General features: G+C 34.7%; 3 protein-coding genes across 3 annotated transcripts; 2 read left to right on the top strand and 1 right to left on the bottom strand.

The window, feature by feature from the left end:
• Positions 1-3,433: 3,433 nt before the first annotated feature.
• On the top strand, positions 3,434-4,117 carry LOC140961065 (uncharacterized). Its single transcript, XM_073419384.1, has one exon. The coding sequence runs from the start codon at positions 3,434-3,436 to the stop codon at positions 4,115-4,117; it is 684 nt and encodes a 227-aa protein (XP_073275485.1).
• A 5,827-nt stretch (positions 4,118-9,944) lies between these two features.
• On the bottom strand, positions 9,945-12,642 carry LOC140961207 (subtilisin-like protease SBT3). The gene has a single exon (XM_073419572.1). It carries the CDS (start codon positions 12,494-12,496, stop codon positions 10,136-10,138), a length of 2,361 nt encoding a protein of 786 aa, XP_073275673.1. The 5' UTR covers positions 12,497-12,642; the 3' UTR covers positions 9,945-10,135.
• Positions 12,643-15,844: 3,202 nt separating this feature from the next.
• Positions 15,845-20,617, top strand: LOC140961929 (uncharacterized). Its single transcript, XM_073420719.1, has 8 exons — positions 15,845-16,226; positions 16,434-16,495; positions 16,687-16,807; positions 18,010-18,158; positions 18,495-18,602; positions 18,701-18,820; positions 19,130-19,303; positions 20,173-20,617. The coding sequence occupies exons 1-8, from the start codon at positions 16,145-16,147 to the stop codon at positions 20,272-20,274; spliced, it is 918 nt and encodes a 305-aa protein (XP_073276820.1). The 5' UTR covers positions 15,845-16,144; the 3' UTR covers positions 20,275-20,617.
• Positions 20,618-23,601: the final 2,984 nt, after the last annotated feature.

The following is a 23,601-nucleotide window of genomic DNA, read 5'->3' on the forward strand; positions in this document are numbered from 1 at the left end:
AAAAAAAAAAAAAAAAAAAAAAAAAAAGATAAGCTAAAGAATTGTCCCGCTTTCCACACTTCCCAATATACATATGTGAGGAAAGAAACAAAAGAGTACAAAATCCATATTATGTAAATTATTTTTATTTATATAATTACTTAACAAAAAAATGTTTTAAAAAAAGGGAAATTGGGAAAATTCTTGTGTGATATTTTCCTTCTATTCGAATTTTAAATCACAAAATTATTTTCTTCTTGTTCGAGTTCACTTTCTTCTTAGTCGTCGACTTGAGTATTGAAGGTGGTTTAAGAAAAACTCTCAACTCCTTCTCACTTACGAAGAAGACCGTTAAAAGAGGGCCGGAAGAGTGTCCCGATATAGCCTCTCAGACGCTCAAGTCAGAGAATGAGAATATAATGAGAGAACAACTAATGATGCTGCTAAAAATCAATATAGTGAATTCATGAATTTGACGCTCAAACTTGGTATTTATAGAAAGATACATGGGTCTGTCATGAGCCTTCTAGCTTGACTAAGGATGGATCAGAAGTCTAAAATCTGGTTTAAACCTAATTTTAATGAGCTAATTTATAGAGTATCACCATCATAGTTTAAATTGATGTCCTTTAAGAGAATCTGTATAATGGGAGTTCCATTATCTTCTTGAGTGTAATGCAAACTTTCAGACAATTAATAAATGTAAAAAGAAATTTCAACTTGGTGTGGAATATTCTTTTCCAGTCAACTTTGTAGCAATTGAAGAAAAGAAGATGCATTATGATTTAAATGATGCCGACGTCCGTAGTGAAATAAAAGTTAAGGTCCCATTTCAACTTCCAATCCGTCTGTGTGATAAACCCTCATAAAAGAACATGTGGAGCTGGTTTCGGGTCGAGCTCGTCGAGTTAGTGTCAAAAAAATATGATCTTTAACCATAACTTATTAGGACCAAGGTTCTAAAAAGCGTGAAGTGTCCCGAAGCACGGATGTCGAGCTCCAAGCTTTTCAAACTTAAGCGAGATTAGCACAGGCTTAAGCGTGAAAAAGCGTTTTTTATCTTTGGTGTAATTGTAATTAACTCAAACCAATAAATAGATAAAATAATACATAAATATGATAAATTTAAGTCTGATGCATTAATTCTCATATTTATAAAATCATAAAAATATCAAAATTACAATCTTTATTTGTTTTTTCAACTAGACCATATTAAAAATGTTAAATATTTCTCAAATCATTATCAGACATGCTTAATCATAATTAAAATTAAAAAATAAACATCTAAATTATAAATTTAATTTATTATTTTAAAATAAAAAGACATACCTTCAAAATAAAAAAATAAAAAATGAATAGATGCGATCAATTGTGCTTAAGTACGCTTAATTAAACACCTTAATTACGCTTTTTTCCGCTTTCTCCGAAGCGGGGCGTTTTTGCCAAGCTTCAAGCTTTCTCTTAAGCGGGCTTTTTAGAATACTGATTAGGACAGTTAAGGTACGGGTTGTAAACCCGCCGGTCCGCCCGTATTTATTTTATAATAAAAAAAACATTGTTATTTGTTAATAAATATTTAAAAAATTTAAAAAAGTGTTGGAACTTATTGTCTATGTTATTGTCTTTTGATGTAAAAAAATTGAAGTCTGTGTAGTTCGATTACATTTATATACTTACCGTAAAAAGTGATTTTGCTCAATCAGTACTCATATTTCCTCTTATCGTTCTAAATATTGTCTCAGTTTCGTCTTAATCATCTTCGTCATTTAAAAATAATAATAAGAAAAGCCAACCCGACAGGTGACAGTTTTTAAAAGTATCGATCCTTTAAAAAAGTATTAGAATTTGTTTATCCAAGTAATCGAAAAGAAATATACAGGCATATGCTTTAATTTGATAAACTTTACTATTAAATGCAATTTTTTCGTAAATTTGTAATCCATTTGCAACGATCATATCCTCATATTCTCTATTTGTTGAATTTTTAGAATTGATAAAATATTTCTCAATCTTTATTTAATCTTCGAAACAAATAAATTATTTTTTAAACTTTAATCATGATTAATAATTTGTATAAAAATACAAATGATTAAAGTTGCCATAGTTTCAAAATCTAACACTCATTTATCATATGACATACCAAACTGTTAGATTTTCTAATCACAAAATATTTGAATATTAATTTCTGGTGTACGAAAAATTATTAAAATGATTTTTTTTTAAAAAAAATTTTCCTTTTGAACAATGATATTTGGATAGCTTTATTGACCTTTGGTTTTAAAAAATTTTTCCTATCGAACAATTAACCGATAGTTATTTATTTTAAACAAATTTCGACGATATATCTTAAAGTTGCACACGGAAATGATAATTAATAACCTAAGACATCGAGTCCTGGACGGACAACAATGGGACTCCTCGCGCTGTGACGGCCATTCCCCTCTACCCAAGCGATCGACCCATATCTACGGCCTAGATTTGCGACTCCCGTGAAAGGACTCGTTAAAGAATAGCTCAGCTTTTCATATTTTTTTTCTGAACTTCAAATTTTTTTGGAGAAACTCTGATCATAGTCCCGTTCGGTGTTTCCACCTTAGCTTTGTATGTGGCTGATTCATTCCCCACGTTCGTCACTGTCCTTCGAAATCTCCGGGTTGCCATCTTTTCTCTTTCTTCTTCGTTGTATAGAGCTATAAGAGATGGGTAATTCAGGTCAGATGACGGATTCGAGCCATTGTAGCTTGATCTTATATTGACTTTTGTTTGCTAGGGAGTGAAGTTCATCGAGCAGACGAGATTCACAAAATCTTGGGGTGTGGCGTCATAAGTTAGGCCTGGATCAAGAGCTTGGTTCGGGTCCACTAGCCCTGCATCGATTCCTAGGGGTTCCACTAGAAATTCATAGTTAGCGGCCATATCCTTTGATGGGTTGGTTAGTACTATGCAGTCGATTTGCTGTCCACTAGAAATTCATAGTTAGCAGTTAGGTTAAGTCAGACTCATCTCATCATGTCGAAGAAGGTCCGGTCTCATCTCACCAGATCAGGCTACCCGGGTTTATCCCTCCAGACCAGGCTACATGAGCTTGTCCCATCATATCAGGCTAGAATTGTCCCATCAAGGAAAAAATCTTCACAGGAAAATAACATATATTTGTCCGGTAGATTGCCCATCCAACTCACCCAATTAACACGGACATCATCACCCTTCTTGGCAAATTCCCTATTAGAATAGTTGTTACACGTTTTTATTGATTGAATACGCTTTCTTCTTTATACTTTCTTTGCTTCATTTTGTTATAAATAGATAGTTGGCGGTAAGCTTATGTAATCTTTTTGATTCACATTTCAATATACATCTTTGAGGTATTTTGGAGATCATCTTTTGTTCATGATGATTCAGTTTCCTAATATGGTATCAGAGCTTTAATCCGCGATAGATCTGTGTCTCTTCCATGGCGAGAGGTGCTCCAAACTCAAATGTTCAAGGTTCCACCACCAATCAGGGCCAAGGCCAGAGAGTTGCTGTTGAAGATTCTAGCAGCCTCTTCTATCTGCAAAATGGTGATCATCCTGGTCTCGTCTTAGTGTCTCATCCCCTCTCAGGGAATAATTACAATACTTGGAGTCGTGCGATGATTATGGCGTTGACGGCGAAAAACAAAAGTAGTTTCGTCGATGGTACCTCTGTGTGTCCTTCGGTTGAGGATTTGTTGTACAGTGCTTGGATCCGCTGTAATAGCATGGTCATCTCCTGGATCCTTAATTCTGTTTCTCGAGAAATCGCAGATAGTTTAATGTACATTGCTACTGCACGTGAAGTCTGGATTGACCTACGTGATCGCTTTCATCAAAGCAATGCTCCACGTATATTTCAAATTAAGAAGCTATTGAATGGTTTGCATCAAGCATCGATGGATATCAGTGGGTATTATACTCGTATGAGAACGCTTTGGGATGAATTGAAGGATTTTCAGCCGATCTCTTTATGTACTTGTGGCTCGATGAAAGAGTGGATGAACTATCAAAATCAGGATTGTGTTCTACAATTTCTGATGGGCTTAAATGATTCTTATGCTCAAATACGAGCTCAAATCCTAATGATGGATCCACTTCCAGCCATGTCTAAGATTTTTTAGCTTGTAGTACAGGAGGAACGACGGCGATCGATACATAAAGAATCATATGGTGGTTCTGGTTCTGTTAATTCACAAGCCTCTATGCATCAATCTCTTGCTGCAGCGTTTGTTAAAGGCCCTTCACATGGTAAAGGCAATAAAAATGATAAACTGATGGTTTGTTCATATTGTCACTATTCAGGGCACACAATTGACAAGTGTTATCAACTTCATGGGTATCCACCCAGTCACCCCAAATACAAGCAAAAGCAAAATGAAGACTGTAGCCGAGCCAATCAAATTCGAGCTTCTACTTCAGCCTCTACTGAAGTTGTTTCAGTTTGTCATTCCAGTGACAAGAACTGTCATTCCAATGACAAGAACTTGAATGGCTTGAATGATTCACTTAGCCCTGAGCATTGCAAGCAGCTCATTGCCTTCCTCAGTTCCCAACTTCAACTTGGTTATGGCCCCAATTCAGTTGCCCAACAGCATGAACCCTCTGTTTCCTGTTTCATTGGTATAAATCCTCTATCCTTTGCTTTTACTTCTATTCTTAATTGTGATTGGGTGTTGGATACTGGGGCGACACATCATATTTGTTGTTCTCTATCATTTTTTTCTTGATATAAACCTCTTACTTCCACTATCACGTTGCCTAATAACTCTACTGCACCAGCCACACATATTGGATTTGTTCATCTGTCTCGTGATCTCGTTATGGAGAATGTCTTATTTGTTCCCCAATTTCACTTCAACTTGTTGTCAATTAGTTCACTCACAACTCATCTTCCTTGCTCAGTTTCTTTTTCTTCTGATTCATGTCAAATTCAGGCACTTCACGAGAACAAGATGATTGGGATGGGTAAACGAGTTGGAAATCTCTACGTGCCAACCACCTCCAGCCGTCTCCATTCAACATCTACTGTTTGTAATGTTTCTTTAACCCAATGTAAACTTTGGCACTTTAGAATGGGTCATCCATCTTTTTCCAGATTATCTGTTATAGGAAGTGATTTAGCTCTTGATTCCTTATGTCCAGCAAAAGAATTTGATTGCCATGTTTGTCCATTGTCTAAACAGAAACGATTACCTTTTATCTCAAACAATTTAGTTAGTGACAGTTTGTTTGATCTAATACACCTTGATATTTGGGGTCCGTTTTCTACCTTGAGTATTGAAGGCTATAAATATTTTCTCACTATTGTGGATGATCATTCGAGATTTACTTGGGTTTATTTTCTCAAGGCTAGGTCTGATGTTTCTAACATATTTCCCATTTTTTTAAAGATGATTTCCACCCAATTTGAGCGTAAGATCAAGGTTGTTCGGGCAGATAATGCTCCTGAGCTAGACTTTTCTGATCTTTTTCGCAACGAAGGCAGTGCTCTACTTTTTCAATCTTGTATTCCTTTTGTTTATTGGAATGATTGTGTTCAAACTGCTGTATATTTGATCAATAGAACCCACTCTCCTCGACTTTCACATAAAACTCCTTTTGAGCTATTACACTCTAAGTCACCTTCATATTCCCATTTAAAGGTCTTCAGTTGTTTGTGCTATGGTTCCACTCTCTTAAGTCATCGAAATAAGTTCTCACCCCGTGCTATTAAATCTGTGTTTTTGGGTTATCCATTGGGTTTTAAAGCATACAAACTTCTTAATCTTGAAACGAATGAAATATATATTTCTCGTGATGTGGTTTTTCATGAAAACACTTTCCCATTTCACAGTGAGTTGCCTTCCTCTCATTTGGATTCTTTCTTTGACAATGTTTTGCCAACGCAAATTGAGTCTTCTTCTGTCTCTACTCATCCTGACCCTATCCGTTCAACGAGATCCAACAGAACACTTAAAACCCCAAGTCATTTGAGTAATTTTCATTGATACACCACTGCCTTTTCTTCTTTTAACTGTACTGCTCACCCACTGTCTTCTACCCTCGGTGATCACCGTTTATCTCCAGCTCACAAATCCTTCATACACACTATATCATCTGTTGTTGAACCAACCACCTTCTCTCAGGCTGTTGTTCAACCTGAATGGAGACAAGCCATGTCTGAGGAATCGCGAGCTTTGGAACGCAATGGGACTTGGACCATTGTGTCTTTACCACCTGACAAGCGTGTTGTAGGTTGTCGGTGGGTGTATAAAGCCAAATTCTTTGCTGATGGTCGTTTGGAATGTTATAAGACACGACTTGTAGCTAAGGGCTACACGCAACAAGAGGGTATTGATTATCTTGAGACATTTTCTCCCGTTGCAAAGCTGGTAACAGTGAGAACTTTGTTGGCTTTGGCTTCTATTAATGGCTAGTTTTTAACGCAGCTTGATGTAAACAATGCATTCTTGCATGGTGACTTATCTGAAGAAGTATATATGTTGTTGCCTCCAGGATATCAACGACATGAGGAGTCTTTACCTTCGAATGCGGTATGCAAATTACACAAGTCCCTACATGGCTTGAAGCAAGCCTCGAGACAATGGTTTGCCAAATTCTCTTCTACGCTGCTTCGTATTGGTTTTGTTCAGTCTCATGCAGATAATTCATTATTTGTTCGCAATCGTGGAGATGTGTTTCTGGCCTTAGTAGTATATGTGGACGATATAGTCATCGCCACGAACAATGAGGAAGAGGCTACTGATTTGAAAGTGTTTCTGGACAACCAATTCAAGTTAAAAGATTTGGGTGACCTCAAGTACTTTCTTGGGATTGAAGTGGCACGTTCATCACAGGGTATTTCTATATGTCAACGGCACTATGCTCTTCAGTTGCTTGCTGATACAGGTCTTACTGGTTGTAAACCACGTACTACGCCATTTGATGTAGGCTTGAAGCTAAGCGAAGAGGAGGGTGAACTGCTTCCTGATCCTTCTGTATACAGACGTCTTGTGGGTAGACTTCTTTACCTTACCGTCACACGTCCCGACTTAGCATACTCAGTAAACAAGCTAAGTCAATTTGTTTCGAAGCCAAGAGACGCACATTTACAAGCTATATATTCTGTGCTGAAGTATGTTAAAGGGACAGTAGGTCAGGGCTTGTTTTACAGCTCTTCGTCCAATCTCAAGCTAAGTTTCTTCTCTGATTCTGACTGGGCAGCCTGCCCGGATACAAGACGATCAATCTCTGGTTTTTGTGTTCTTCTAGGAGAGTCACTGATATCTTGGAAATCCAAGAAACAACATACTGTTTCCAGATCATCTTCTGAAGCGGAGTATAGATCAATGGTTAATGCAACATGTGAAGTGGTTTGGTTGCTTTCATTGCTTAAGGATTTTCAAGTATGCTATGATGCTCCAGTACCCTTATTTTGTGACAACCAGGCAGCCTTGCATATTGCTTCTAATCCTGTGTTTCATGAGCTCACTAAACACATCGAGATAGATTGTCATGTGGTGCGAGAGAAGTTGCAGGCTGGAATTATTAAAGTATTATATGTGGCCTCAAATTTGCAATTCGCTGATCTGTTTACAAAATCTCTTCTCCCTGCATGGTTTCGGGAACTCTTATCCAAGATGGCTATTCACAATATTCATTCTCCATCTTGAGGGGGAGTATTAGAATAGTTGTTACACGCTTTTATTGATTGAATATGCTTTCTTCTTTATACTTTCTTTGCTTCTCATTTTGTTATAAATTGATAGTTGGCGGTAAGCTTCTGTAATCTTTTTGATTCACATTTCAATATACATCTTTGAGGTATTTTGGAGATCATCTTTCGTTCATGATGATTCAATTTCCTAATATTCCCTTCCACCTTGCCGCGACTTCCATCATCCCTAAACTTGGAATTTCGGGCCATATCTGAAATCGACAACACCGGTTATTACATCTTTGCCATACTCGAAAGCCGGCCTAAATCTGTAGCGATTTGAGGGAGAGAAATTTGTAGGTATCCGTAACAGAATTTTCGAGATAAGCCAAGAGGAACTCATGGGATTTTTTTATATTGGAGTTCATCTTTAGACAACACCGCACTGAAAACATGGACCGCATTGTCATAGGTGTAAATGAGCTTCTGTTAGAATAGGTGTCCAGCGAACCAACTTGTGACTTGATCTTTATTGACTCTTATGTACAATTTTTATTTTAATAATATTTACGATTTTATTCAATTATGACAATTATTTTTTCGGTTTGCATTTATTTTAATAATATTTACGATTTTATTCAATTATGACAATTATTTTTTCAGTTTACAAATACAAACTGCATAGATAAAGTCCTTGAATATACAATAGGTACCATGAGCTTTGCCTCACAACATAATATTATGAAACTCATTAGGAAGAATACAGTATATTCTAAACATGTTCCCAGTCGAATCATCCACCTAAAATAAGGATAAATGTCGCTTGAGCTGGAAAATAGCATCTGTGATGTAAACAACATGTTTCATTGGTAATGATACGAAGATGTCCATTCATACAGATGAGTGATCTAAACATTCTTTATGTGCTTTCCCTCTGTAAGCATGCCAAATGGTATTACTACCTTGCGCTTGGATTGGTTGATGTGGAAGCTAATTTTCTTGGTAAGTTTATAATGACTATATGCCTGCCTAATGAGTCTTTTAAGCTTGACATTAAACGTAAAAATATGACTTTTTTTTTTTGATTTTCTGATTAATCTACAACATAATCTAACTGTAGCTATTTTTAATATATTTTGTGATTTTATTCTTTGTTGTTTCTTAAGACCATTAGTTTTTATGATGCCTTATCCTATGTGCTTTTGTTCGAGGGAATTATTAGCTATTCTGAGAATCTCTACCAACTCATAAATAGTGATTTCATGATTCTATATTGTATTTTTTTAGCTACAAAATGCTATTTCCATGTAAAACATGATAGTATATGAGGAAGTGCATCTTCATTACATTTTACATCACAAAGCTTCAAAAGCTTTAATTTATCACAAGAGTTATTATATATTGATCCTAATTTCATGCACTCTATTGGTTTGTGGATTATCGATGCTTGCATAGGAAGATTTCAGCTGATATTTCATTGACTGTTTTTCATGGAATAAATGGCTAATTGTCATCTTATATTTGTTAGAATGAAATTTCATGAAAAAGGAGGACGAGAAGATGATTAGTGAATTGTATAGCAAATATCACAAGTGTTTGTTTGTTATGTTTATGGTTTTTGTAGTATTTTGTTCCTAATGTATATTTAGCATCTGTAAGACTTTTTATATAAATTTTATGTAAATTAAATGTTGATTGATATTTACAATAGTTATTGCTTCGATTTGTAGATTCTAATAATTGTTATTTTTAGAATTTTTTCCCATGTTTCTACATTTATATATTCAAAATAGATTTTGTAATTAATATTTTAATTAATAGATATAAACCCAAAAAAGTTAAATATAAAAGATAATTCTTTTTATGTGTTGTCTATGTGGCTGAAAAGCGTTGTTAAAAATACGGTTGTTAAAAATACGCTCAATAACAATGAATAAAAAACATTTTTTATGTGTTGCGAAAGCGTTGTCTTTGCTAAAAAAGACATGCGTTGTCATTGAGCAAATTTTTAACAACTGTGCTTTTAACAATGTTTTTTTAGCCACATAGACAACGCTTTTTAGCTTTTTTCTTGTAGTGTTTCTACATCTCATAACTCAATTGCATGAAAACTTGGTGTCATTAATTAAGAACGGATACGCATAAGCAACAAATAACATTATGGTCACAATTTGAGATTAACTAAAATTCAAAAAAAGAAAGAATCGGAAGCAAACCATAAAATGAAATCAAAATTTACGCAAGACTCCGGAGAAAGGATATCAATTAAGAACGATGGATTGCAAAAAAAGAAAGGAAGGTTCGAAAATATGGAAATAACAATACGCTAAAGTATTTATTCAAACAATTCAACTTACAGATCATGGCAAAGTTCATCGATCATTATTCTAACAATCAACTTACGGATCAAGGAAAAGTCCATCGATCATTATTCTAACATCTGAAATTTTTTACAACCAGAGATTCAATTCGATCGCATCGTTATGTAATAACAGGAACAATATTAGTGGAAATTGTCCCACCCTGGAGACACGACAAGGGGACTCCTCACTGTATACTTCCCACTGTCATCAACCCAAGTAACCGAACCCGCTTTCTCTCTAAAATCTTTATCACTCCTGTATCGGATCGTCAAAGAATAGCTTCGCTTCTCATATTTCTTCTGGAACACTAAAACCTGAGGGGAAATTTTGACAGTGGAACCAGCAGGGGTTTCAAGCTTAACTCTATAGGTGGATGCCCCGTCTCCCACGTTCGTAACAGTCCTCTGAAACTTCCGTGTTAATGGAATGTCCCTTTCGTCAAAGTTATACAGAGCTATAAAGGATGGGTAATTCAAATCCATCGATGGGTTCGAGCAGTTGTATCCAGATCTTATGATGGTTTGCGTTTGCTCGCGAGTGAAATTCATTGCGCAGACTAGGTTGGCGAAGTCTTGTGGTGTGGCATCGTAAATCAGGCCTGGATCAAGTGCGCCATTCGGGTCGACGTGGCCGGCTCCCATGGCTAGAGGTGTTGCGACGTCATAATTTAAACCCGCATCTTTTATTAGTTGTTTTGTGTTATCGAGTTGACTTGCAGTGGTCATCATGGCGGATTGAATCGCGGCAGGGCTCCAATCCGGGTGCACAGCTTTGAGAAGCGCAGCGATGCCGGAAATATGTGGGCAGGACATTGATGTGCCCGATAAAAGTGTGTAATCGCTGGTTAGAAATATTCCTTTCCCGATTCTTGTTCTGCCAACGTGAGGGTTATAAGCAGCCAAAATTAACGTTCCAGGTGCCATTATGTCGGGCTTCAAGATCCCCTGAAAGCTACGAGCGGGGCCTCTCGATGAGAAATCTGACACGGCTGGAGCTGCTCTAGGCTCAGTACCCAGTATTGTTTTTTGGAAATCGATTGTTGCTGTTTGTGTACCAGAACTGTTTGATGCGTATTTGATGAAATCTATGGTAGCTTGACTCGGGCTGATGACTACCGCTGGATGTGTAATCGTAGTGGATCGAAATGCACGGGGATCTTCGGAAATGATGATTGCTGCTGGGATGTTGCTCTCTGTTAGGTAGCTAATCATGGTGGAAAATTCAGCATTTTCGTGGGTTTGATTGCATATAATGATCGCTTGGAAAGGGACTTCTGCGAACAGCGTCGTCGAGTTGCAGGCAGATAACGTCTTGTTGTAAATGATAGGCACGTTCCTAACAGAAGCTCTTCCGGGAAATGTGCTCCATCCTGTAATGGTGTTCCCATTTCCCAATGTTATAATCCCTGCGAACCAACGATCAATCGTGCCCGAAGCAACCATAATAGCCCACGGGATCCCCCCCAACAGGCTCGCGATACTAGAGCCTCGATTCCCTGCCGAGACGGACACAAGAATCCCCTTCTCCCTCGCGCCAAACCCCGCTATTGCAAGAGGGTCCTCGTACACATCATTCCTCCGGTAACTCAAAGAAATCGATATTACATCAACACCATCCGCCACTGCTTGATCGATGCCTGCCAATGCGTCCGACTCGAAACTCCCTTCATTCCAGAGGACCTTGTAAACTGCCAATCTTGCCCGTGGGGCTACACCTCTTGCTGTCCCTGGAGCATACCCGAAATATGAGACACCTTCCACGTAGTTTCCAGCGGCAGTAGACGCACAATGTGTGCCGTGACCGCTAGTATCTCTTGCAGAATTCATAGTTATCGTTACTCCGGGATCCGAAGCTCGAACTCCAGCATTGAAATATTTTGCTCCGATGAGTTTTTTGTTACACAAAGATGAATTGAATTCTTCACCTTCTTGACATTTTCCCTTCCATCTTGCTGGAATCTCAGTCATCCCATCATCTTTAAAACTCGGACTTTCAGGCCAAACGCCACTGTCAACGACACCAATGATAACATCCTTCCCATACTCAGATGCAGGCCAAATCCCGGAAACAGTGTTGAGAGAGAGGAATTTATAGGAATGCGTGGTGTCTGGCGTGACAATACCATCTTCATAAGCCGAAAGGAATCCAGGCGACGTCTTCAAAGCTTTCAATTCATCTTTCGACACCACTGCACTGAATCCGTGGAAGGCATTGTCGTATGCATATACTAGCTTCGGCCCAAGTTTGTGCCCGTCCGATGATGTCTGGCTCTCCGATTTCACCGATTCGAGTATGGAAGAATACCAATAATGGTGACTGGCAAACGCCTTAGGCATGGAGGATTTGTCCATATGGACAATGTATGTAGATCTTTGTGCCGCAGATTGATGAACTTGATGAGATAATAAAAGAAACCATGAGATAAGAATCAGAGAAACTGTAAGAGGGAGTTCCATTCTCTTCTTGAGTGTAATGCAAACTTTCATGCCATTAATAAACATGGAATGCTATACTTAAACTTGGTGTGGAATATTCTACTTCAATGAATCATTGTAGCAATTTACGAATAGAAAAAACATTGTGATTTGAATTGTGCCGACGTTCGCAGTGAAATAAGAGGTATGGCTCCATCTCATCCCCCGATCTGTCTGTGTAATAAACTCCCATAAATTGAATGGTCCTATTTCAGAAGATGAGTAGGTATATGTATTCAATTCTATTATCGAGAATCTGGGTAATCCAACAATTTTTTTTTATGGAAAAAATATAATTTTGGTATCGTATTGTTTGCTTCTTATTTTTTTTTTCAATCTTTGCGTTCGTTGACACGACGGTAGTGTATATAATGTCGATCCACAATCAAGAGAAAACAAAACAAAATTATAAAAAATTATAAAATATAAGACCAAAACCAAACTTTTGTGGTTATTGTTAGGGGTGTAAACGAACCGAACACGTTCACAAACTTTTCGAGCCGGTTCGAATAATATTTGGTTCGAATTCGATATTAACGAATTCGAGCCGAATTCGAACATATTTGAATATTTTTCGAATCGAATTCGAGCTAAAATTATATTGTTTGATTGTTCGCGAACCTTAGCATTATATTTAAAAAATAAATAAAATATTATTAAGTACATATATATATATATATATAGTGATTCGAATTATTCGATTTAGTATTTGAAAAGTTCGAATCTCGAGCCTCAGTTCGAATCGAAAATAATAAAAGTTCGAGTTTCGAATCGAGCTTCGAATATGTTTATTCGGATTCGAGCTCGAGCTCAAGCTCGAATACTATATATTTTTTAAAATTCGATTCGATTTGTTTACCACCCTAGTTATTGTCATGGATTCTTCCACGCAATCGGGCCCTTGAAGCATACGAAAATATCCATGACCTGTGATGTCTTGTTCAAGAAACTTGGGATGATTGATCATGTAAATTTTTTTGTTGATTACAAGAAGAAGATAGTTGAGACCCGTAACCCAATTACAATTTAAAAATATTATGAACATGATAGAATGCATATATTATCACTCTTATATTCATTATATTTATAATTTATAAATTTTCACTTGTCGGAAGGACAATTGAGGTTGAATTTGTCTATTTCTCGACCGGCTACCTAATCCAGGACGATAATGTCACACAAGAAGACACGCGTTGTCGAATTTGAAGATAACTGAGTTTGAATTTGTAACATGATTCGAGAAATGAATAACGATAATTAATTATGTTGTACAAAAACTCATGTGATATAGTTTTATTGGTCAATTTTGTGAGACAAATATTCTATTTGTGTTATCCATGAAAAATATTATTTAGTAATAAAGAGGGTTGACGGGTATCACGACCTATGAATATTTTTTATTTGTTTATTTTTATTTCCCCTACACTTATTAATACTTAATATAAGATGACTCTAGCTTCTATAATGCCGATGACTCTAGCTCCATCCGACAAACTGGTCAGCTAGTTGAGTGTAGTGGGTAAAAAGTAAATTGTAAGGCAATTTGAATGTAGTGGGCAGAAAGGAAATTTATGTCCATCGATTGCATTGCAAGTTTATTTTTTTAGGAGGAAAAGAACAAATGAGAAAAAAAAAATTATATATCATGTCAACAAACAATAGTTTTGAATTATATTAAATATTAATAAGAACCATTAAATATTAATAATAGTCTAATAAGATTATTCATTTAAATTATAACTGCATAATTTTTAATATGATATATGTTAGGATCAAGTGTTTACCACTAATCTAAAAATTATAGATATTAGCCAAGGTGTGATAGCGTATAGTGCACTCATCTGAGTACTAATGGCCCGGATTGTTAGGCACCTGAGTTATGGAAGTTGCGTGTTTATGTTCTATTGATGTCTCATATCATTTAGAGATTGATGTTACCATTTCTTTATTATCGGTTCTGTAGCAGTTACAGTATTATCCATTAAGATCTGACGTCACTCTTTTACGACTCACCTAGCCAACCAGATATAATGACGTGATGTCAACAGTTTATGCATGAGAACTTCTCAGAAGATAGCCTATTAATACTGCTCTCACTCTGAATACAAAATATCATTAAGTAATTAATAACATCTGAGTCATCGTTGAACTGAAAAGATGAAGTAAAAGAATGTAAATCATTATTATCATATATGAAACAAAAACCACAACTGGGGTAGGAAATGCAATTGAAATGTTTTGTATAAGACTATTACATGTAAAATTATGTAATTTGGATTTGAGACATTTACGTGAAGGTTCTATCTATTATCATGTACTTTGATCTGTTTACAAAATACATTGAGGTTATTAGATGACGTTGTTGAGTGAAGTTTCGAAATACGTAGAAATCAATGTATTGTAGTCGGGAATTCACCGCTCTCACATATTAGGCTAATTAAAAATAATTTAATTAGATTTGGACAAATAAAAAAAATTTATTTTTGTCCAAACACAATTCATTTTAAATTTAATTAGCCAGTCTGAATGCCACCTTATCGTTCTAAAGTAAATATTTCAAAATTTTAGTATCCAAGATTTATATATAACAATTTTATTTTGTTTTCATAACAAATATTACTGTTACGTTAAATAAATAATCTCAATCATCCATAAATAAATAATTATTCAGCATTCCAAAATTATCTAGTTTGTTTTTGCAACATTTCGAAATGAAATAAAATAATAGGGGTGTCAAAATCAGATTCGACCCATCAATCCAACACGGTTCAACTCGAAAAAAAATCAGATTTGAGTTTGAGGTTTTTTTGGGTTCGAGTCAGATCTGGTTGGGTCCGATAGCTGACTCGAAAAAAATTATCGAGTTGGGTCGGGTTAAGGTTGACCCTAAAATTTTAACTTTTTTAAAAAAATATAATTAATAAATATTGCCTGTATTTTTATATATTTTATGTCTGAAAAATATTTATTTTATATTTATATCATAAATTTTCATAATTTAATATTTATTTTGTATATATATATTTTTTAAACAATTGTTTATATAATTTAATAAATATATTTTATTTTTTTACAATTAGACTTTTAAATTTAAATAATATATATAAGAGAGATTTTGTTATTATGTGTATTAAAATATTATTATTATTTTTTTAATTTTATTTAATTAAAAAAATTTAAAAAATCGGGTTAGTCTGGTTGAATTGGTTAGTCGGATTCGTATTAAGGTTTAGAGTTTTCCGGTTCAAATCGAGCAAATTTTAAATAGTACTATATACCAACTCAACCCAACTCATCCGAATCGACAGGTACGTAAAATAAGAAAATCTACCGAACTATATTTATATTTGGAATCCGACCCGAACCCCATTAAATTCGATCCGATTTCGACGTCGATAGGAAAGGGTTTGTACGAGGGTTTAAATTGGTTAGCAGCAAAGATCTCCTACACGGCCGTTCCGCCTCTCGCCGCCGTGGCGCAGCCTATTCCCATATCTTATTCATTATTGCCTTATAGTCACCGGAACTTGACATTCGGGGTCAGGTTTCGGATTGCCACTGGTTTTCTTTCCTGAAGCTGAATCCATACGATACAATCAGATTTCTGACTTTATATGATTTGAGCTGAAATGGCATTCCTGTATTTTTGAATTTTTGTTAGTTGAAGCATTAGCAATGGCATTGTCAGTTTCAAGAAGAGCATTGCGTTCCTTCGGTTCTTATGATGTATCGCTCGGATCAATTTTCAGATCCTATGGTATGCTGATTTAATCAACTCCATTTCTTTGAAAAGGGGCTTTTTATTTAATTTTCGAAGCTTCGATGTTGCATTAAGTTTGGTAATTCACGATAGAAAGTAAATTTTTTGTTGTTTAAATAAGGGGAAGTTCGTTAATTTCATGGAACCCTTGTCTTTTTTGGTGGGTTTCTTAATTTTTGCGTTTGCTTTGAACATTGAAAGCAGCATTCAACGGCCATTGTTACGGGGAGAGCTTGTCTTCGGTGCAATCTACTGTTCTGAAAAAAGTACGTTCTTTGTGCACTACGGAAAGGATATAGGGGTTCTTGAAAAGTGTTGAACTGTTTTGTGTTTATTGATTGAAGTTGTATGAATTTTAAATGCCCGGTCATTGGATTTTGTATTACATGCTTTCGTGAATTAATATTATTATTTTTGTGAAGGAATTGAATCCTAGCCCCCTTCTTATCTTTATCAGATGTCTTTTGACGTGTGCCGGAGGTATTCGACTACTGTTTTAACCTCGAATATGAGTGAAGGCACATTTCCCTCAGATTTATTGTCAACGAAGCAGTTGACGACTCCTGATCGGAAAATTGGTATAAACCCTTAATATTTAGCTTCTTGGATTTTTTTTTTTGTATAAAATACATTTTTTTGTTCAGTTGATATTATGCTGGGTATGAACATTATGGATTCACTTTGAATGCCTAAATTGTTTCTAAAACTCTATTTTGATGATGTTACTTTGATTCCTAATGATTCTTGCAACTTATGTGTCTGAGTGGACGTGGAGCTTACATAATTGAAGTCAGGAGAGATTAGTGGGTGGTTATTAGTTCACATTTATTTATTAAGTATTATTATTTTGTGTTTCTTTAGTATTGGGTGATAAAACAAAGTGTTGTGATTTTTTTCTGCCCTAGTTCTTCTCATTACAGTATTATAGCTTCAGCCGTTGACTTAAAAAATTTTCTTTGGGCACTCACATATCTTGTGCATCTTACTGCTTTTCAAGGATTACTTTGTAAATCTAACATCATCATGCCAATCTTTCACACATGACATCGAGTAAGGGATATTGCTAATGAAGTCCATGAATTTTCTCACTTTTGGAATCTCACCTTGATATATTCACGGGCATCAGTTATTAGATCAATCATTCTCTACTGAAGCAAAGTACACATATTTTTGTGAATTCTTTACTAACTCTTCATTTGTTAATGCATGATGTATTGCTGTTTGTTCTAGAGGGTCGTTCAAATGTGAAGTGGTGCTACATCAACTGATCTTTATAATCAGCAGATACGCAATAGATATTATTTGCACCAAAATTTTGAATTTATCTTGATGGAGTTAAAAATTACTTGAACTGATTTCGGGCCTAGTGTAATAAGTGCACATCTCAATGAAAAATATAATTTTATGATGCTTCAGAGCCAGGAAAACAGTGAATCAGTTATTAACAAGTTCAACATTTCGAAAAGCTTGTGAGTTATTTGCTTCCATAGTTTTATTGTTTTCCTTTCAATGCCTAAAGTTAAAGTCTCTATGATCAATCTGCATCTATTTTTTTATGGATCTTATAGTATATTGGTGGATAGCATTGTTTAGATGCTTTCATGTATTTTATTTTAGCGATCTACTTTCTATTTTCGTTCAAAGAGCAATTCTCTCCTACGAAAGGGATGAATTTTTTTTTTAAAATAAAGAATTTCTCTCAAAGCTACTAGTGGGGCTTTCTGCATTGTATTTGTCGAAACATTTGAACTCTTTTGTGTCAATTGTACTGGTACTGCAGGTCTCTACCAGGACTTGGTGATCCCAGTTAAAAATTTTCAAAATGACGATAAAGGATTTATGGTCTTGCCTGGTGATGTTTTTGATGTACCAATTAGGAAGGATATTATTCATCGTGTTGTAAGATGGCAGCTTGCTAAACGGCAGCAGGTACCTAATCCTCTATCTAGTTGATACACTGGCCAAAATTGATGCTCTTTTTGGGAAAACTATTTGTGCATTTTTTGATTATGTTTCATTGATTGATGTCTTTCCTTGGGGATATTAATTTTGTTACTATGAAGCAACTCAATGTCTTTCATGATGTTGCTGCTCCATCTCAATTATATATGGAAGTCCGGACCATAGTCCGCTGTGCTAAAAGAGGATGTTCTGTGTGTTGCATATTTTTTTAACCGAATAATGTGTCTGTATACCCTCAGCCTTCTGTTCTCTCTATGTACTATTTGTTAATCCTACTGATTAAAACTGTGCTATATTTCTCAGGGTACCCATTCTACCAAAACTATTAGTGAGGTTAGTGGAACTGGGAGAAAGCCTTGGCGGCAAAAGGGTACTGGAAGAGCAAGGCATGGAACATTGCGGGGTCCACAGGTGAATTTGTTTTCTTATTAAGTTTTGCTTGCTCCTCTTCAATCTTCATTATGTATACTTCAAATGAGTTTCGAACTGATATATTTTGTGGACAACAGTTTAGAGGTGGCGCTACTATGCATGGTCCCAAACCACGAAGCCATGCTATCAAGCTCAACAAGAAGGTTCGTCGACTAGGGCTGAAGATTGCACTTTCAGCTCGTGCAGCCGAAGGGAAGGCAAGTATATTCCTGCTGGAAGAGAAATAATATAAGTAGCATCGAACCCATTTGTCAAATTTTGCCAAATACCATTGCAAAATTTGGAACTTGACAAAGCTATATTATTTCATCATTCTTCATTTGTACTACTTCTATGTGCCAAGTGTTCCCTCGTTTTTATTCCTATCTTGTTAATTGTCAAAGTTTCTGTTTCAAGAAGTGCACAGTATTATCTATGCTTTGTGCATTAATTTTGTCCTGATTGTGTTCTGCACATACCTCAGGTTTTTGAAAATAATTTAGAATGATAACATTTCAAATATACAGCTTATGGTTTTTGAGGATTTGGAGGTTCCTTCACACAAGACAAAGAACATTGTGAACTATGTGCATCAAATGGAGAATGTCAAAAAACTTTTGCTGGTTGACGGTGGTCCAATCAATGAAAAGCTGAAGCTGGGCACTCAAAATCTACATTATGTTAACGTATTGCCTTCAATTGTAAGTCCCAAGCTTCTTATGGACCATATTCATGGGCTCATCTTTAGTATTTTAGGATAGATAAATCTCTGAGCATTATATGTTTGTGCATCATCTAAGAAAGTATCAAAGAAATCTAATAACCTAGAAAAGTATTTTAGTCCAAAAATTCTAGAATGCTGAAGTCTTTCAGCACTGTTTTCTTTTTTGTATATATTCTTCCTATCCTTAGGTTGTTTTTGGATTGATGAATTCGGAATGATGGATCTGGAATGTGTTATTCTAATTCTTTGACTTGTTTGGATGGACTTAATCCAAATCAAATCCATTACATATTAAGTTAAACGTTTTCAATAATAATTGTGATGTATATCAAATGTCATACATTTTATGTATTTGAAATTCATTCTTCAATTAATTTCTCAATTCAAATCTCTTACTCCAGATCAAATCCTGCAATCAAAATGCAGCCTTAGTGTTTTGTCCTCGTTGTGGTATCCGAAGGTGATGGAAGTAGATTTCATCTTTTCTAAGGACTTTCTTATACCACTAATTTTCAATTATTTTCCAATTTTTCTCCTTCAAATCTTTCTATACCTGTGAGGTTTCAGCATGATTGGGTTGAATAATAGACAGGATTAGTTGTCTTTATAAGCAAATAAAGGATGACAGTTGAACTCAGTACCCACCAATAACATATTGCTTTTGCTATGGAACTAAATTTGAAGCATACTTACGTTAAACACATAATGTGGATGTTGGTTACTAATTGCCTTTTATGATTAGGTTACATTTACCTATTAACGACTCCCTTTTTCTGATGATTTTGATCTAGGTTTTTGAAGTGTGTGACAACTGAAATTTTTCCTGTTCTAATCTAATGTTTTCAGGGTTTAAATGTTTACAGCATCCTGCTGCATGATACCCTGGTGATGTCACGTGATGCCATAAATAAAATAGTAGAAAGAATGCATACTCCAATCAATCGCTGATGGAGATTTCTTCTTCTGAAACCTGTACGAGTTTTGGCAATTTATCTCGATTAAAATGATAAAAGGTGCACACAATGGCGATGTAGCCTTCATCCTGATGAAAAAAGGTTCAGATAGATCAGTTAATTTGTGCTTTTTTCTCCGTTTCTTTATCTTATGAAACTTCTTTAGCCGGAAAGAACGAAAACTCTTAATTGCTGGTATGAATAAAATTGTCATTCTGCCAATGTTCTCTTGAATGTAGTCCTATTTTATTTCCCCCAACAGGTCGATTTATGTTTCTGGTTACACTTGCATGAACCAATGAATTCGTGTGAGCCACTGTTGTTCAGGATTTTATTAACCCCCCCTTTCAACTTTCACTTGAATCTAATGCTCAAATTGCTTGCATAATCAGTAGATTAAAAGCTTCTAGGAATTGATTTGGTATAGAAACTTCTCTTTTCTTGGTTGCTGTAAAATCCGAGGAAAAAGTCCACCCACAGTTCATGGGTATCAATGAATAAACATGCAGAGGTGGTTGGTGATCATCAATAGGTTGTGCATGAACTGTACAAGCATCAATAAACTCCGATGCTATGTGATGCCAATAAGTGGAGAGCCCATCATGGAGGATCAACTAGGTTGAAGATCCTTGGAGTAAGTAAGCTATGTGGTGCTAAAGATGACTTCTAGCAAAGAACAAATTTTGATCAATGTTCTATAAATTTAAGAGATTTTGAGTATCAGAAAAAACCCAAAAGAAATCTATGTATTTTATGGTTTTTAAAGTTGTAGATCATGATGTTGCTATCTCATAATAGTAATTATTGTACTTTTGAAGATAAATTGTCAAGAATGGTGAATAGATAGATCCATTTCATTTTAAGTAAGACACGTATGTATATTTTAATGAACATTAGTACCATAATTATATTATATATACGTGGGGGAATACATCAATCAATACGTAAAAAGTTGACTAGACTTTTGGATTCCATGCGTTGTTCTTTCGTTTGATTCAGCAGCAAATATTCATAATATTCCAAATCTAGACAACAAGACAATTAAGTCTTTTATGTAATGTGCAAAGTATGCAACGAATACAGACGCCTGAAAAAACGTTGCGACGAATTAAAACTCATAATGGTGACGATGACTAAAACACATTGATGAATTATAACTGCGCATTTGAAAATCAACATACAAAAAAAAAAAAAATAATAAGTTGAACTAACCGAATTGATTTTATATGAAAAATTAGATTAATCGAATTACTATATCATAATTAAAAAAAACATTTATGCCGATTCTAAGCGATAATCTTAAAAATTGATAGATTCATAGTTGGATCGTATGAGCTCCACATTATTTGAAGCGGATAGATAACGTATATGTATATCCTTTCCCTTATGGAAATAATATTTCTCCTCATCTCGTGAATTCATGAAAATAATTGAACTTACACCAACTGCAATATTCATTCAAAGGAATCAACTGCACGAAAGTGAAAATTAAATGGAGTAAGAAGAATCAGAGGGTGAAAACAAATATTCTTACCTAACATTTGCGGAGGTCCATAAATAATAAACCATTTTCTCACTTCACTTTTGGGTCATAAAAATTATATGAAGATATTTGTTCCTAAATTTTTGCTTCAGGTATGAATTCTATCAAAATAAACGAAATTCAACTTGAAATGGCTTTAATTCCCAGAACATAACACATGCTAAAAAAAAATAAAAAAAAATCCTGGAACGTAACAGAGATCGCTATTTAAAAGTTTATATAATATAAAATTAAATAAATGATAAATTCAATTAACCAGTTAAAGAATTATACAGTTTGACATCTCTAACTAGTGTAATAGGGAAAGAATTAAAGTTAAGGAGAATATTGTTCTCTCGCAGGATTAATCGAACGGAGTGTGTGCATGACCTATGTAATGAAAAAAAAAAAAAAAAAGGAAATCAAGAATTCATTTGAAGACATCGAGTACATAAGATATCTAAATTACTCCTCCTACATAGACCATTTCAAATGATAGCGGAAGGCATTGGACCAAGCAACAAGAATAAGAACATACTAACATAACAAGTGAAAGTTGTTGGCGTTTACCATACCTTACCTTGCTTCGGGGCCGATTTCTTGTATAAAAGCTAATTTTATATTGAATTTATTTATTTATTTGAGTTTTTTCTATCACAAATATATTTGCTGCCAATAAACGTTGATTAAGCTTCCGTCATTTAAAAAATAAACAGTTACCATTTCCGGATAAAAGATGAAACTATTATGACATTCGTTTTAATAGGTTTGTCTTATGCCCCCTTCCTCTAGAAGGCCTTCCTCCTTTTCTTCGCGAGAACCCAATTACAGGAAGATTATTTGATTTGGCTCGTATGAAATGGTGAAGATGATACAAATTGCTGAACGATTATTTGAATTTAAAATATATAATTCTAGCCATGAATTAATAAAATGCAATCTCACAGGGACAATTGCTGTAAAGTGTAAACTAGTTAGATGTAGTATGGGGAAAAATAGACATTATTAACTTATTTTTTTGAACTAGATCTATATTTTATCTTCTCATTAAAGGGGGAAAAACCCGCACATGGTGGCTAAATTATTCAAAACAAAAAGATTCTTACGAGACAGAAGGATTAGGTCAAAACCTATCGAGACAGTAGGAGGTAAAAAAAATATGATTTTCAATATTTCTAAAGATTATATTATGTTTTTAACAGTTTACATAATTAACTTTAAGGCGTTTAATATCTGTTGTAGCTCAGTTGACTATTCATTTTTTACCCTAATAAAATATTGTGGTGTTTTATATATTTCTAAATTATTTCAAGATTAAATTATAGACTTTGGAGTTGTTTATTGACAGAAAAACTTCAAATTAAATACTTTTACTACCACGATGATAATTTAAAGATTAAGTATCTTATGAGATGTTTCACGGATTTATATTTATAAAACGAATTGATCTTAAACCACGTTTTTTTTATAATTTATTACCTATTTAACTTAAAATTTCTGAAAACGATATATTAACTAAGAAATTAATATATAAATTAGTAAATTTATTAACTTATCTTATATGTATAAAAATGCGGAGGATGAAATTTTTTTTCAACAATGCGGCCGATTGGTCAAGATTTTAGTAATTGTGATTGAATAAATCTAAATAATGCTCACAATATATACTCATTTATTGCTTCAACAATCAACATCTAACATAACCCAAAATTTTAGTAAATAAAGTCGATTTAATATAATTAAACGATAAATATTAATTAAATTTAAAAAATCCATACAATAAATCTAAAAGTGTTTTTT

The sequence above is a fragment of the Primulina huaijiensis genome, chromosome 16 (genome assembly GCF_012295235.1).
Source record: "Primulina huaijiensis isolate GDHJ02 chromosome 16, ASM1229523v2, whole genome shotgun sequence".
In the NCBI taxonomy this organism is placed as follows: Eukaryota; Viridiplantae; Streptophyta; class Magnoliopsida; order Lamiales; family Gesneriaceae; genus Primulina; species Primulina huaijiensis.

Excerpts from the sequence above, each read along its gene's own strand:
- LOC140961065 (XM_073419384.1), top strand. The coding sequence starts at position 3,434 with ATGGCGAGAGGTGCTCCAAACTCAAATGTTCAAGGTTCCACCACCAAT.
- LOC140961207 (XM_073419572.1), bottom strand. The coding sequence starts at position 12,496 with ATGTTTATTAATGGCATGAAAGTTTGCATTACACTCAAGAAGAGAATG.
- LOC140961929 (XM_073420719.1), top strand. The coding sequence starts at position 16,145 with ATGGCATTGTCAGTTTCAAGAAGAGCATTGCGTTCCTTCGGTTCTTAT. Across the intron at positions 16,808-18,009 it reads GACTCCTGATCGGAAAATTG|GTCTCTACCAGGACTTGGTG; the intron begins GTATAAACCCTT and ends CTGGTACTGCAG. Across the intron at positions 19,304-20,172 it reads TTAACGTATTGCCTTCAATT|GGTTTAAATGTTTACAGCAT; the intron begins GTAAGTCCCAAG and ends TAATGTTTTCAG.